This window comes from Pollachius pollachius (assembly GCF_949987615.1).
Source record: "Pollachius pollachius genome assembly, chromosome: 20".
Classification (NCBI taxonomy): Eukaryota; Metazoa; Chordata; class Actinopteri; order Gadiformes; family Gadidae; genus Pollachius; species Pollachius pollachius.
In genome coordinates this window covers 10339326-10355283 of record NC_136953.1, presented here as the reverse complement: position 1 = coordinate 10355283, position 15958 = coordinate 10339326, and the positions used below count along the sequence as shown (strand labels likewise).

The window sequence follows — 15958 nt, the reverse complement described above, 5'->3', positions numbered from 1 at the left end:
AAGCTCCTCCCCCTCTTCCTTCCCCTGTCCCCCAGGTAACATCATCGGCTCGGGCATCTTCGTGAGCCCCAAGGGCGTGATGGAGAACGCCAGCTCGGTGGGGCTGGCCCTGATCGTTTGGATCGTCACCGGGGTCATCACCGCCATCGGAGCGCTGTGCTATGCCGAGCTGGGCGTCACCATCCCCAAGTCGGGCGGAGACTACTCCTATGTCAAGGACATCTTCGGGGGTCTGGCCGGGTAAGCTGACGTCGCTGAGAGGGCTACACTATACCGTTGAGCGTGGAGAGATTTGACGCTGTGTTTGCGGCGCTGTCCACACTCTGCGTGATGTGTTTGCGCACTGTTGCGGATGAGGAGTGTTTTGACGCGGTGTCTCCTTTGATCGGGATTCCCTGAGTTGTGTTCCCGATGACACACATCAGTTTGAGAAACACTGTTTGAGTTAGCGTTCTAAGAAGCACTTTATCTAACCTGAAGAGCTTCCTCGTTAAAAATGTACATAGAAGGTGTCCCGGGCAGTTGGAAGTCAACTAAACAAGAGTTTTAGAAATCATGCCAGCATGTTTGGATCCTCCACTCGATCCGTCTTCTAGTTAGCAGTCAGTGGACATTTTGTCCATGTGATGCACAGGCTCTCTTTCATTCAGAGTAAAGGCAGAATTTAGCACCTAGAAATGACTCAACCGCTGTTGTAGACCATTGTTTCTAAAAAAACGATCACAGGATTACGTATTACTATCAGGGTATTTTGCGAGAGTGGAAGCCAAGCAGACAACAACACCCAATGATTGTTGTTTTTTCAATTCCCTTTGTAGCTATCAATACACACATCAATGAAGTTTTACCAAGAAAACCGCTTTGTAGTGTGAGGCCTCGGAGTCTTAGTTTGAAGTGCTGGGGAGACTCAGTGCCCAGTGCCCAGGATAAATAAGCTGGCTTCAAGGGAGCCATTGTTTTGGTTGGGCTCGTCCCCGTTATGTAGGTGTTTTCATGTGTGTGTGTGTCCCTACATGTATGTGTATTTGTGTTTGTATGTCTTCTTCTACACATTGTTGTTGGTATTTCCTTTAGATCCAAAGTTCCCGAACTGTAGGTTATGCGCCTGTGTGTGTGTGTGTGTGCGCCTGTGTGTGTGTATGCATCTCCCACTCTTCGTACAGCGAAACCCACCGGTTCCACAGGATTCACATACTAACCCACATTCCTCTCTGAAATAATCCTGTTAGAGAAGGAGAGCGGGCGGTGAACTGTGTGTTACAGTCGGCCCATAAGCTTACAAAGAATTTGTGTCAAAATGAATGGAAAAAAAAAAACACAACAAAAGAAAAATGCAGGTTTGACTGGTTTTAGGGCAGCAGTCGGCAAAACCTTAGCTGAGCCCGGACCCCCGCCTGCCCAGGATTATCCTACCAACCATGTCGTCTTTGTTGGCTTCATTCACCTTGTGGCTGTCTTGGTTCCAAATGCTAGCAACCAGCTAGTGTGTAGAACCAAGATGGAACCAGGATGGAACCAAGATGGAACCAAGATGGAACCAAGATGGCGGCTAGGTGAATAATGTCCATGTTTCAGCTTTAGATCTGCAGGGCAGGTACATCGGACGATCATGGCCACTACAGGGTCAGAGTGGGATAAATAACATAAAGGGGTCACAGATAGGGGACGGTATGACACTGGGAAAGGTAAAACACGACCAGTATCAATCCACCTCATGTTAACTGCCAGCATAGCTTCTCAATGTTGTGATAGGGTTATAGCAGCCGTCACAGAGTCAAACAGGCAACCCCGATTTGATATTTCTAGCATGGTTAAGCTAAGCGCTACTAGTTGGATGACTGACAGTTTGATGAATGTCTCTCCTCTCTATCTCGTCCGATCCATCTGTCTCTGAGAGTGCTCGCAGCTGCGCTCCGAATGACTGTGTCAACATTGATTCTGGGCCGTGTCTGCTCTCCTTCAAAGGCCGCTGTCGAAGATGGTCCACACAACTTAGATGGTCACATGGTGTATTTGTCACCCGTGGCGAGAATGATAAAAGTCTTAGGGTCGGGTGTATGAGTTTGTTTGTGTGTGTGTGTGTGTGTGTGTGTGTGTGTGTGTGTGGGTGTGTGTGTGTGTGCGTGTGTGTGTGTGTGTGTGTGTGTGTGTGTGTGTGTCTCTCTCTCTCTCTCTCTCTCTCTCTCTCTCTCTCTCTCTCTCTCTCTCTCTCTCTCTTTCTCTCTCTCTCTCCCTCTCTCTCTCTCTCTCTCTCTCTCTCTCCCTCCCTCTCCCCCCTCTCTTCATGTTCTCATTCCTCTCATTGTTGTCTACATGTGTGTTAGTACACATGTTGTGTCCTCCAGTGCTCTCATTGTCCCCTCCCTCCCTCCCTCCCTCCCTCCCTCTGCGTCTCCAGGTTCCTGCGGCTGTGGATCGCGGTGCTGGTCATCTACCCCACCAACCAGGCGGTCATCGCCCTGACCTTCTCCAACTACGTCCTGCAGCCCCTCTTCCCCACCTGCTTCCCCCCCGAGAACGGCCTGCGCCTGCTGGCCGGCGTCTGCCTCTGTGAGTCACACACACAAGCATATCCATACACACACATATATTGAGACAAACACATGCACACAGACACACACACACACAAATGTTGAGGCAAACACTCACACACACACAAACACACTCATGTATGGACTCACAATCATGTATAGATACTTGCGCCCACACACACAGACACACACAAGAATAGATACACACTTATGTATAGACACACACACACACACACACACATGCACAAATAGACTGTAGACGCACAAACATCAACACACATGTAGTGACAACTGCTCATGTATAGCCACATACCTACACACACACTTAGAGACACACGTACATCTACAAAGAAACACACACACACACTCACACAGGTTCCGTTCAACTGCAACCTCTGTGTAGTGAAAGTGAGAGCTCCCTTCTGTTGGCTTGTGTAGCCTGAGGCACACGCAGGCTTTACAGAGCAGGTGCACCGCCGGTGAAGGGTGATGTAGTCGTATTTTCCTTTTCCCTGGAGGGTAAAGCGCTTGTCATTGCTCTGAGGCAGCCCATCCCAAACTCTATCCTCTGACTTCCCTTTCACGGGTTCCTTCTGGAGCTCTGCTGCTACATAGCACTTGGGTTAGGGGTCAGAGGTCATCGGTAGGGGGTGGGGGGGGGCAGAAGAAGTACGGGAGGCAGGAAGTAGCGATATGCTGTGTAAAGAGGAAGACCGGACAGATGTTCGGCCAGCACTGCCTGCTTGGTGGCAAGACTGCAAGGCCCTCGACAAACATTGCATGCAGCAGCCGAATGCCGGGGACGAGCGAGACACAGTGGAGCTCACTGAAGGATGAGGATGCAGGATTGCCACGGCAACCGCATGTTATCGATGATGGTAAATTCAAGAGAAACAAGCACACAGCCATTTGATGCATAGTTCTGTCTACTATGCACTGCTGTTTGATGTTGTGAAACAACAGGCGAATCAGAGGTATCTCAGAACCTTATTTCTATTATTCTCAGAATTCGTATTTCCCGAGGTCCTGATCATGAGTACAACGCTGGTCATGCTAGCTTTGGAATGTGAGGGAAGCAGCACGTGTGTGTGTGTGTGTGTGTGTGTGTGTGTGTGTGGCAGCGTGGAGCTGGAGGACGTGATGGGGGGGAATATATATATTCCCTCTTCCTTCTTTCTATCTGTCTTTCTTTGTTTCCGTGCTCCTCAGATCTTTCTCTCCTTCTTTCTTTATTGTTACCTTTTTAATTTTGTCCTTTACCTCTTTCTTTCTACTTGTCTTTCTTTTCTTTTCTTTCTGTCTTTCTTGTTTTCTTTCGTTCTTGTCGTCTTTCTTCCTTTCTTTTTATTCACCTTTTTCCTCCCCTTTCCTTCTCTCCCTCTCTCTCTTTCTTTCTCTTCCTCGCCTTTCATCCATACGTTAATTCTTTCCTTTCTTTCGTTCATTCATTCATTCAGTTCTTTCCTTCTTTCTTGCTTTCACTGTCAGTCTTTCCTCTCCCCCTGCTCTCTCTCTCTCCGTTCCTCTCCCCCTGCTCTCTCTCTCTGCTGCTCTCCCACTGGTCTCACTCTCTCTGCTCCTCTCCCCCTGGTTCTCTCTCCGTTCCTCTCCCCCTGCTCTCTCTCTCTGCTGCTCTCCCACTGGTCTCACTCTCTCTGCTCCTCTCCCCCTGGTCTCTCTCCGTTCCTCTTCCCCTGCTCTCTCTCCGTTCATCTCCCCCTTCTCTCTCTCCCCCCCCCCCCCCCCCCCCCCCCCCCCCCTCCCCTCAGTGTAGAGGTTTCAAGTGGTCCAAGTCTTCCTTCAGTGAAGAGCAGCTTATTGCCTGCATAGGAGATGTGCTGGCTTCCCCTGATGCACTCACGGGCACTTGCACACACACTACACTACACGCACAAGTCATACACGCATACACAGAAATACACACATACCTACATATATGCACAAGACGTTAAAGCGCACATCCTTACGAAATGCTTAACCATGCATGGACACACATATTGGCACATGCACACACACACGTAAAGGTACACGCACACACACACAAGTCTACACTATGTATAGCTCACTACACACTGCAGTGCCCAACAGAGGTATAAATATGTCTGAAAGGGGAACTTCAGATCGTTATGTCAACTTGACCGATTGGCCAATTAGGGTCTATTTTTGATTGCTGCATTTTGGCACAAACATTGGCTGTTTAGAGAGAGACGGAGAGAGAGAGAGAGAGAGAGAATGTGAGCAAGGGAGAGACAGGAAGAGGGAGAGATTACTTTTTCTGATTCATTTAACGACAGCTAAATACGTTACTGGCTTGCTACCGTGATTGGCCTATGTCTGTCGGTCTGGACAATCTGCCTGGCAGCAGGTCTCCATTGAAGAGGTAGTTGATGAATCCAGCAATTTGATGAGCGTGTACATATCACTGCTGCACAGCATCAATCAGACACACTGGTAAAGCAAGAGAGAGAGAGCGAAAGGACAGAGAGCAAGTGAGAGTTAATTTGGGTTGTTGTTGTTGTTGTTTAGTGAACTGGGTGAGGGTTGGTGGTTCTCTCTTCCACTCGACCCACCACTAATGGTCGGTGGATTTGTTTTTGTCCCCCTGTATCCGAGCAAGCCTCCGTGTGTCATACAAAACGTCCCCCGAAGCAGATCACACGTGTAACACATGCTGCGGACGGCTAGCCAAGAGCTGAGCCACGGATAGTGTTTCGCAACACCTAAGGAAGGCGCTCCAAGGGTCCAAGACCCTTGGCGAGGGGGGGCCGGGGGTGGGGGTTCGCCCCTGCTCCAGCCGGTCCCAGCCAGCTGACGGGTGAAGGCAGGCTGTGACCCCCGCTCATGTTTTGCATCAGCGCTGTCGCTGACTCAGCGTGCTCTGATGTGACGAGGCACCTGCAAGAACACGCGCAGATCCTCGTGTGTGTGTGTTTGTGTGTGTGTGTGTGTGTGTGTGCGTGTGTTGTGTGTTTAGGTGCGACCATGGCTGTGTACTTGCACGTGCGGGTCATTATACGGTATGCTGTATATTCATTCTTTCCCGACAGCTCGTAAAAAATCGGCTGTTAAAAACCCTTTGAACTTCCGATCGATCGTGCAAGAAAAGTGAAAAGGGTTCGAGCTCAACGCCTCGACGCAGCGAGAGTAGAACCGTAAAGCAAAGGTCACCGTGCTGTCACTGTTGATGACGTCATCAAAGGGCAGCCCTTGACCTTGACGGCACGAGAGCGAGACTCGGTACAGGTGAGACCGCCAGATGCATCATGGGACGGCCCCTGCATTTCTCTTCTCTCTCTTACTTTGGAACGGCCGATAATCCCAATCGGCCGATATCAGCTCTTATCACCGGCGACGGTCGCTCTAATCTCTGACACGTTGGTTTTTACGGCGATTGCAACGACGCACAGAGACATTGACCCGCGGGGGAGAAGGGAACCAAGCCAGCGGGGTTTCAGCTGACATCGGCCGTTTCGCCTCGGTTCATTGTGTCTTGAAGGGGAGGAAGACGCCATAAAGGGATCACGTGCAGGGTAGTGAAACTGCTGCGGTGTGCAGTCCCAGTTCCCTTTGAGGGCACTTCTCCATGTGTCCTGAGATAGTGCCACATCAGCTGAATACGATGAGCTGGTGGACATCCATTGAATTCCAATTCCAATTAAATTAAATTCAATTAAATTCAATTCGATTTAATTTGATTGAATCTAATTAAATTAAATTCAATATATTTCAATTCTAGGAGATTGAACAGTGCACATCACTTCTGTTTCTGTTGATCCCATACCAGTGTGTGTGTGTGTGTGTGTGTGTGTGTGTATCTGTGTGTGTGTGTGCGTTTGTGTGTGTGTTTGTTCAACAACAGTCATCCAACAAAACACCAGCAATGCCTCAACACACTAATTACCGAGAAACATTCCAATAACAACACAAATTCCCATCACATCCTCATTGAATCCATCGCCAGATCTCTGTGTAAAGCTTGCCCCTGACTCCCTCTGTGTGTGTGTGTGTGTGTGTGTGTTTGTGTGTGTGTGTGTGTGTCTCCTCCCTCCTCCAGTGCTGCTCACCTGGGTGAACTGCTCCAGTGTGCGCTGGGCCACCAGGGTGCAGGACATGTTCACGGCCGGCAAGCTGCTGGCACTGGCCCTCATCATCATCATGGGCATCGTTCAGATCTGCAAGGGTAGGCCCGCTAAAGAAGTGTGTGTGTGTGTGTGTGTGTGTGTGTGTATGTGTGCGTATTTGTGTACGTGTATCTGTGTGTGAGCGTTTTTGCGTGTGTGTGTGTGTGCGTGCGTGCATGCATGTGTGTGTCTGCGTGTGCAAGCTAATTTAATGATGTCCACCACTCTTTCCTCAACCATTTCACGATTGAACTATCGGCGAGATGGTATGGACGCATTGGAGCAAAGCGTACAAAACGTGTGTGACAAATTCAAACGCAATGCCGGCCGTCCTTCAGCAAACACAAGCAGAAACCGTCCCCGCCACGCACGGCTTTGGCAGCCTAGTCCATGCCATCTGCGTGAGCCGGTCTCGCTGTCCATCTGTGGGGGAGAGCTAGAATACATATACACATGCTCTCTGTGTCACGTCACACAGATTTCTACAGCCGTTGAGGGCGACATTTTGGGTCAACGGGGACAGCAGGAAAAAAAAAAAAGAAAAAGCGAATCAATGGCATGGAAAAGGGTCGGCGAGTTGGTCTCCTGTCTGGCCAGTTGAGCCCCCCCCCCCCCCCGCCTCCCCGGTTCAAACTCACATCACTAATGTGCCTTTTCATACGAGGGCGTCTCTTGTGGATCATGCAGTCATAACATGGCGGGGGCCCCCCCGATTATTACAGAGGAGAGACAAGTTAATACCGGGTCGAGGGAGACGAGGTAATCTCTCTCTCTCAGGCCCCGGGGCCCTCAGACTCATGATGACGGGGGGGCACAAGAATAATACAAGAAGAAGAAGAATGTGGGTTGGGACAGGGTAGGTAGAGGGGGATGGCTGGGATAGAGGAGCTGGTAGAGGTGGATCAGAGGACAGGCATCGATCGTTGAGGCATGGCGTGGAACATAAGAACACAAAATACAGCTAATGTATACACTGCCGCCAATGGCAACCGTGCCGCAACAAAAGGGGCGCTGGCTGGAATCCAACGGGCGTCTGGCGTCGACGAGGACAGACGCTCTTCCATCGTTCTCTCTACCCCACACACACACACACACACACACACACACACACACACAACCACACCCAATGTGCTCCTCATTCATATGCGGTGCATGCGCGCAGCCCCACTCGCCTTGCCTATCTGAATTCCTGCAGCATAATCCCGAACCCCACAGCCTGTTTGAGTGGCCACCGCCTTTCCTAGGGACCCCCTGTCCTCTGAGTTAATGTCCCACGTGCAGATGGGCAGATGCGTTTCATTGAACCGTTAAGATACACGGATGTACTTCAACACCCTGGGCCGGTGTACCCAATCCACAAATCGGTTCTGACTGGTTCCCGTACCGGAGCACATGAGGCGGTAGAATGCATCACTCTTCCGGATCAACGATGCATTCCGAATCAGGCAGACTTATCGGATTCGGAATGAGGCAATTCTTCGGAATGAGGCGATTCTTCGGAATGAGATTGTCTCTGGTTTCCAATGATGCTGGTTGTGATCCCGGCTCCCCCTTTTCTGACCGGGCTGTTCCCTCCTCCGTCCCCAGGAGAGTACTACTGGCTGGAGCCGGCCAACGCCTTCGAGCCCTTCCAGGAGTACGACGTGGGCCTGATCGCCCTGGCCTTCCTGCAGGGCTCCTTCGCCTACGGGGGCTGGAACTTCCTCAACTATGTGACGGAGGAGCTGGTGGACCCCTACGTGTAAGAGACAGACACACACACACACAGACACACACACACACACACACACACGCACACAGACACACAGACACACAGACAGACACACGCACACACAGACAGACACACGTACACACACAGACACACACACACACACACACACACAGACACACAGACAGACACACGCACACATAGACAGACACACATACACACACACACACACACAGACACACACACACACGCACACACACACACACGCACACACACACACACACAGACAGACACACACATACACCGACACACAAACAGACACACGCACACACAGACAGACACACATACACACACACACACACACATACACACACACACACACACACACACACACACACACACACACACAGAAGGACACACACACACGCCCCCACACACACACACATACACACACACACACACACACAGACAGACAGACAGACAGACACACAGACAAACACACACAGACACAGACACTGACAGAAAGACAGACAGACACACAGCCACACAGATACACAGACACACAAAAACACAAACGCTGCCGCTGTCCTACGTCCCTGTTGCCTTACCTTCGCTCACGGCCCTCGCTCGCTTGCCGTTGCTTGTTTCAGGAACCTGCCCCGCGCCATCTTCATCTCCATCCCCCTGGTGACGTTCGTGTACGTCTTCGCAAACATCGCCTACGTGACGGCCATGAGCCCCCAGGAGCTGCTGGCATCCAACGCCGTTGCCGTGGTGAGTATCTCCGCCCACCGCCGCCGCTACTGTCGCTCACACCAGATCATTTCCTTTGGTTCTCTTTTTCTCTCAGTGTTGCCCTCTAGTGGCTGTATTTGGCCGGCCCACCAGATTACACATGGTCAACAACACACATACTGTGGACATCCAGGCTCTGAGGAAGAGCCTGGGAAAGGCCCTTTCTCGCGCTCTCTCTCTCTCCGCCTCAACGGTGTCTCTGCTCTCCTTCCCCAGACGTTTGGGGAGAAGCTGCTGGGCGTCATGTCGTGGATCATGCCCATCTCCGTGGCTCTGTCCACCTTCGGCGGCGTCAACGGCTCCCTCTTCACCTCGTCACGGTGAGTCTGCGAGTCCGGAGTCGCCCATCTTTGTAGTTTTTCGCGTTTTTTTCTCTTCTTTTGCGACGTGCAGCTACAATTCCGCCGCTCAACCCGTACCATATTGAACCCTCTCGCTCTTTTTTACCCATCATGCAGTTTGTTCTTCGCCGGCGCCAGGGAAGGTCACCTCCCCCGCCTGTTGGCCATGATCCACGTCAAGCGTTGCACCCCGATCCCAGCTCTGCTTTTCACCGTAAGCACCCACCCCCTCCACTACCCCCACCCACCCTCCCACTACCCCCACCCACCTCCATGGGACCCTGCACAAAACGCCAGTCAGGTCAATTTCATTTTTGGAGAGCTCTTAATCGCGGTCATAGTCTCCGAGGGCCCGCCAGGCTGAGGGTTCAGTCCACCCTCCCCTGTTTGTTTAACCTCACCAGTCTGGTCAGTTATTGCAGACGTTTTTCTGCGGCCGTCTTGTAAACTGAAAACGGAAATTAGGCCGGTGTATGTGGAGGGGTTTTTAAGGAGGAGCACAGGGGTACTGTCTCAGGGCAAGCTGCAAAGCCCTGAGACAGACGGGAATCCCCTCCAGGTTCGAGAGGAGAGAGGCCCTTTAAGATCCGTCTCTCACCCCCGCCCCGACCCCCTTCAGACCAGCAGCATAATGAAACGGTCCTGAAACTTAACCCTAAAATAGGACCAATATCCCTCACTGCCTCTGGACTCGTTTCTGTGCAAAGTGGTTTCAGTTTTGAAGACGTGTGTGGTTAACGCGTAAATGCATGCATCTTGTTGCATTTACGAGTTGCTATCTCTAAGTTGCTATTATTGGATGTGTGTCCAGTAAGAACAAAACATGCACTCTGCACACAAACTATGTTAAGACAAGAGGAATCGCCAATTATGGCAGTTCAAGTGTTAGTGAACCCCCTACGACACTTTGAGATTTAAAAACACGCGTTTTGGTCCTAGAGTTCAAGGAAGGAGGGGTACATGTTATCTTTTTGCTTGCGACCCACGGCAACTTTGTGGGACATTTTTATTACCTTGGATGCTCAGGAGTGTTATAAGGACTTATGTTGTGTATGAAATGCGGCATACACTGTGGCACTGTAAAAGAATAATGGTTTTGGGTTCACTGCCCCTTTAAGTAAAATCATACTAGTTCATACATACTACTATCATACTCCATTTATGCTTCTGCAGACACCATTCTTGCTTGAAAAAGTAAAACATGAGACCTGATCCGATATTTCTCTCTCTCTCCCTCTCTCCCTCTCTCCCTCTCTCTCTCTCCCTCTCTCTCTCTCTCTCTCTCTCTCTCTTTCTCTCTATCTCTTGCTTTTCCAGTGTATCTCCACCTTATTGATGCTGTGCACCAGTGATATGTACACCCTCATCAACTATGTTGGCTTCATCAACTACCTCTTCTATGGAGTCACCGTTGCCGGGCAGATTGTCCTGCGCATCAGGCAGCCCGACCTCCATAGGCCAATCAAGGTATGTTTGCAATCAACGTATTTACCCTTAAATGAATCATATCAATCCTCCAACATTTATTTAAGCCTTGCAGTGTTTTACATTCCTTATTTTTAATCTGTATTAAATCTCCATCTCCACCTTCACCCTCTCCCCCTCCACCCTCTCTCCTGGCCCCTCTCTCCTGTCCCCTCTCTCCCCCTCCACCCTCTCTCCCCTCTCCACCTCAACCCCCACCCTCTCTTCTGTCCCCTCTCTCCTGTCCCCTCTCTCCTGTCCCCTCTCTCCCCTCTCCACCTCAACCCCCACCCTCTCTTCTGTCCCCTCTCTCCTCCTCCACCCTCTCTCCTGTCCCCTCTCTCCTCCTCCACCCTCTCTTCTGTCCCCTCTCTCCTCCTCCACCCTCTCTCCTGGCCCCTCTCTCCTCCTCCACCCTCTCTCCTGTCCCCTCTCTCCTCCTCCACCCTCTCTCCTGGCCCCTCTCTCCCCCCCCACCCTCTCTCCTGGCCCCTCTCTCCTCCTCCACCCTCTCTCCTGTCCCCTCTCTCCTCCTCCACCCTCTCTCCTGTCCCCTCTCTCCTCCTCCACCCTCTCTCCTGTCCCCTCTCTCCTCCTCCACCCTCTCTCCTGTCCCCTCTCTCCTCCTCCACCCTCTCTCCTGGCCCCTCTCTCCCCCCCCACCCTCTCTCCTGGCCCCTCTCTCCTCCTCCACCCTCTCTCCTGTCCCCTCTCTCCTCCTCCACCCTCTCTCCTGTCCCCTCTCTCCTCCTCCACCCTCCCTCCTGTCCCCTCTCTCCTCCTCCACCCTCTCTCCTGTCCCCTCTCTCCTCCTCCACCCTCTCTCCTGTCCCCTCTCTCCTCCTCCACCCTCTCTTCTGTCCCCTCTCTCCTCCTCCACCCTCTCTCCTGTCCCCTCTCTCCTCCTCCACCCTCTCTCCTGTCCCCTCTCTCCTCCTCCACCCTCTCTCCTGTCCCCTCTCTCCTCCTCCACCCTCTCTCCTGGCCCCTCTCTCCCCCTCCACCCTCCCTCCTGTCCCCTCTCTCCCCCCCCACCCTCTCTCCTGGCCCCTCTCTCCTCCTCCACCCTCTCTCCTGTCCCCTCTCTCCTCCTCCACCCTCTCTCCTGGCCCCTCTCTCCCCCTCCACCCTCCCTCCTGTCCCCTCTCTCCCCCTCCACCCTCCCTCCTGTCCCCTCTCTCCCCCCCCACCCTCTCTCCTGTCCCCTCTCTCCTCCTCCACCCTCTCTTCTGTCCCCTCTCTCCTCCTCCACCCTCTCTCCTGTCCCCTCTCTCCTCCTCCACCCTCTCTTCTGTCCCCTCTCTCCTCCTCCACCCTCTCTCCTGTCCCCTCTCTCCTCCTCCACCCTCTCTCCTGTCCCCTCTCTCCTCCTCCACCCTCTCTCCTGTCCCCTCTCTCCTCCTCCACCCTCCCTCCTGGCCCCTCTCTCCCCCTCCACCCTCCCTCCTGTCCCCTCTCTCCCCCCCCACCCTCTCTCCTGGCCCCTCTCTCCTCCTCCACCCTCTCTCCTGTCCCCTCTCTCCTCCTCCACCCTCTCTCCTGTCCCCTCTCTCCTCCTCCAGATCAGCCTGGTTTGGCCCGTCATCTACCTGCTGTTCTGGGCCTTCCTGCTCATCTTCTCCCTCTACTCTGAGCCCGTGGTGTGTGGCATCGGCCTGGCCATCATGCTGACCGGCGTGCCTGTCTACTTCCTGGGGGTCTACTGGGACAACAAGCCTCAGTGCTTCGACGCCTTCGTCGGTAAGGCAACGCTTTTAGCGCTATATCGTCAGCGACCCTGAGGTTTTTACTTCATTATTTTTTTTCTGTTGGGCTGGTTCAATTTACTTACCGGGATATATTAAGATGTTTCCCTCTTCCTTTATACAAATGGTTATTGATACAAATTGATAAGCACTATGTATGTATAAAAGAAAAAAAACGTTTGAACCTTCCATATTGTGATTAGGCAACGTTCAGTACTCATAGCCACTAAGCAACAACATGATAGTACAACTCAGTACTCTGGATGTCATCTTGAAATATTCGGCATAATGTTCGATACATTAGATTATCAGGGTGACACAAGAGCTAATAAGTCATATATAAGTTGTTGTTTTTTTCTAAATGGCCTCTCCATTCTCAAAACCGTTCCTCTGTGGCCCCCTATAGGCAAGATGACGTATGTGGGCCAGAAGTTCTGCATGGTGGTCTACCCGGCCGAGACCAGCTCTGAAGAGGGGGACGAGATGAAGGACGTCAGCTCTCCTCTGGCTAAGGAGGACGGAGAAACGCCGAAGTCTGCGGACTGTTAAAACTACAGAAAATGTACCTCTTCACCTCCAACCCCCATCTCCAACTGCCCTCTCCCCTCCCTCCCTCCTTCTATAGACACTGGCAAACACGTGGGAACGCACTGGATTGCGCGCGTACACTCACACACCCACACAGACACACACACAGACCCATATAGATCTGCATGAGTATGATTGGTAGTGATGCAAGCTGTTAACACATCTGCAGTTTGAAAACTTAACTTAACAGTTTATGCGCTCATTCAGTTCAATGTTGGGCTATTTTGGCTCAGTTTTTTCTTTTAGTTTTAACCCTTGTGAGATACTTCACTGTTTGTGCCATGTCATACTGCAAAGGATCATGGGTAGGTCCGTCTGCATTTTTCTAAATTTTTACTCCATCAAGTGTCAGTGAAGCAGTTTGTAAGAGCAGCTTGCCTCTCAGCTAAACACCCCTTACACACACTCCCTTACACTCCTTAAGTATGAGCTGAATTTTTTCTAAAAAAACTTTATCCAGCTGTACCACAATGGACAACATCAGTTGTTTTTTTCTTCTTCTGTATTCTAACCACATTGTAAATTCATTTATTCAAAATACCAAAGCTGGTGTGTGATTCTCAAGACATTAGATTCTGATCGAGTAATTTCATCTTCATGTACACTAAATGCTTTTTTGTATTTTTGTTGTCTTAAAACATGAATGATTTTTGATCTTTTTTTTTCTTTTTCGTATTGGTAATTGTTCAAATTCTGTATATTGCTTGTCTTATTGTTATTTTTACTGTATTATTATTTTTGTTGAATGCTAATTTTGCTTAGGATATTTTTTCTATTCATCATCAATACTTGTTTTGTTTATTTTCGTATTAATAAGGTTCCTAAAACCTTTTCTCCCAACTAAACTGTGTACCCGAATGTCATCACAACATTATTATTTCTGATGTTGAGAATCCAATCATACTGTGTTTTTAAAGATATTTTTATTTCAAGGAAAAACAACTAAACAGTGTTTTTATTTGTACCTCGCCTTGCTGTGGGTATGGTGGATTCTTAGCAAATGGACACTAAAGATGTCATAAACTCAATTAAACAGAACAACTTCTGAAGGCTCGGGCTTCAAGGAAATGTTGTTGGTAAAGAACTACCATACAAAACACTGAGACACAGGGAACAGCACCAAACAAGACACTAACCATGAAAACTACCTTGACCAGTTGATTCATTAGAATTGGTTAATTGATTAATTGGACCATTAAGAAACAGGGTGTTTAGCTGCTCTCTTAAAGCCTTGTCTGAGTGGTTCAACTTTGCTGGGAAAAAACACACAACAAAGTATTCTTTGTTTGGTGTCTTGATAAAAAATACACTTTGTGAGAAAAGCCCAAACTGGTCCTCTTTCACAGAGGTGTAATAGTAATAGTAAGTTACTAATGGCTTGCATACAGACCCATTATAATCAGAATGAGCTACACCTGTTTGTGATAAAAGCCTATTGGTTTATGTTGTTAATCAAAAGTAAAGGAAAAGAACATAACTTTGCAGCAGCTAGTGTCTTTGTGTGGATGTCAGTGGCCTGGTGGTTTGGTGGAGTAAATATGTGGAAACCGTTCTTAACAGTTACGTTGTGTAAACTGTTGAAACTAAAGAGTGTCGTTTATCACCTATATTTATCAAGATATGTAACATTCATGGTAGTGTTTCAAAATGTGATATATAAATGTGAATATATTTTGGTGGGTGGGGGCGGGTGTTGTTGGAGTTCAGGGAGGGTTAGGGGACCCCTTGGTAAACATGCCGGCATTTATTGAGGTGGTCTTTAACAACACCAGCAACCTCCTTGACACACATACACACTTTCTTGCCATTCTCAGGACGTTCCTGCTGTACTTCCATTACCTGGCATGTGATGAAACCAAAACATGCAAACAGAGACTATTAGTTGAGGTGCACACGTTATTTTTCCGAGAATATGTATTGCGTGATCGTTACCGTTCACGCTTGATCATGAAAGTTTGGCCAGTATTATATAGGCCTATCTCTCGTTGTGAGGTTAAAAGTGTGTCTTAAATGGGTCCTGAACTGTTCCTATATAGTGTATATGTATAAAATATACAGTGTAAAAACGCACACATAAATGTCCTGAAAGTTGTTTTTTTTTAACAAATCTGGTCTCTTACAGTATATGCTTTAAATGTGGCCTAATTTAGTAATATTAAAAACATACTTTTTGGTTTATTTACACAATTAGTTGACAGTGACAGGGTTGAAAATGTAAAAAAATAACACATCCTGCCTTGCATTTTATTAAATCTAGTTTTTTAATCAAATAATTTGGTAGATGTACCTGAAATTGACAAATAAGCAGTTTGAGAAGTTTGCTAAATCAAGGGGTGCTATTTCATATTACATAAAAGAAAACCCAAAACATGCAACAGTTCATTCCTTGCATGGAACTGAATGTTACCTTACACACATTGGTGTAGATAAGGTAGTATGTGTCAATTATATTATAAACAGAAAGATCAGGTTGTATGAACCAGCTCTTCTCCTTCTCTTAAAAAAGTCTATTTTTCTTGTTGGTGTAAAACGTTTTTTAAATAAAGATAATAGTGATGTGTGATGAGAATAAAATACATTCTTCAACAGATCGATCGCCTCTCCTTGCATTTGCTTCATCCTTTATAAACATGAGAAAAAATTATATTTTTGTTAGCTTCCTGTG

General features: G+C 49.2%; 1 protein-coding gene across 1 annotated transcript in view; it reads left to right on the top strand.

Moving 5' to 3' along the window:
- slc7a8a (solute carrier family 7 member 8a) overlaps positions 1-14819 on the top strand; it is a 19841-nt gene extending 5022 nt beyond the window's left edge. Inside the window, exons 2-11 of the mRNA XM_079758436.1 lie at positions 36-240; positions 2399-2550; positions 6586-6711; positions 8240-8393; positions 9011-9134; positions 9372-9475; positions 9614-9710; positions 10814-10963; positions 12523-12700; positions 13112-14819. Coding sequence (XP_079614562.1) covers positions 36-240; positions 2399-2550; positions 6586-6711; positions 8240-8393; positions 9011-9134; positions 9372-9475; positions 9614-9710; positions 10814-10963; positions 12523-12700; positions 13112-13254 — 1433 coding nt within the window. The 3' untranslated portion in view covers positions 13255-14819. The remainder of the gene's footprint in view (positions 1-35; positions 241-2398; positions 2551-6585; positions 6712-8239; positions 8394-9010; positions 9135-9371; positions 9476-9613; positions 9711-10813; positions 10964-12522; positions 12701-13111) is intronic.
- The last annotated feature ends 1139 nt before the right edge of the window (positions 14820-15958 follow it).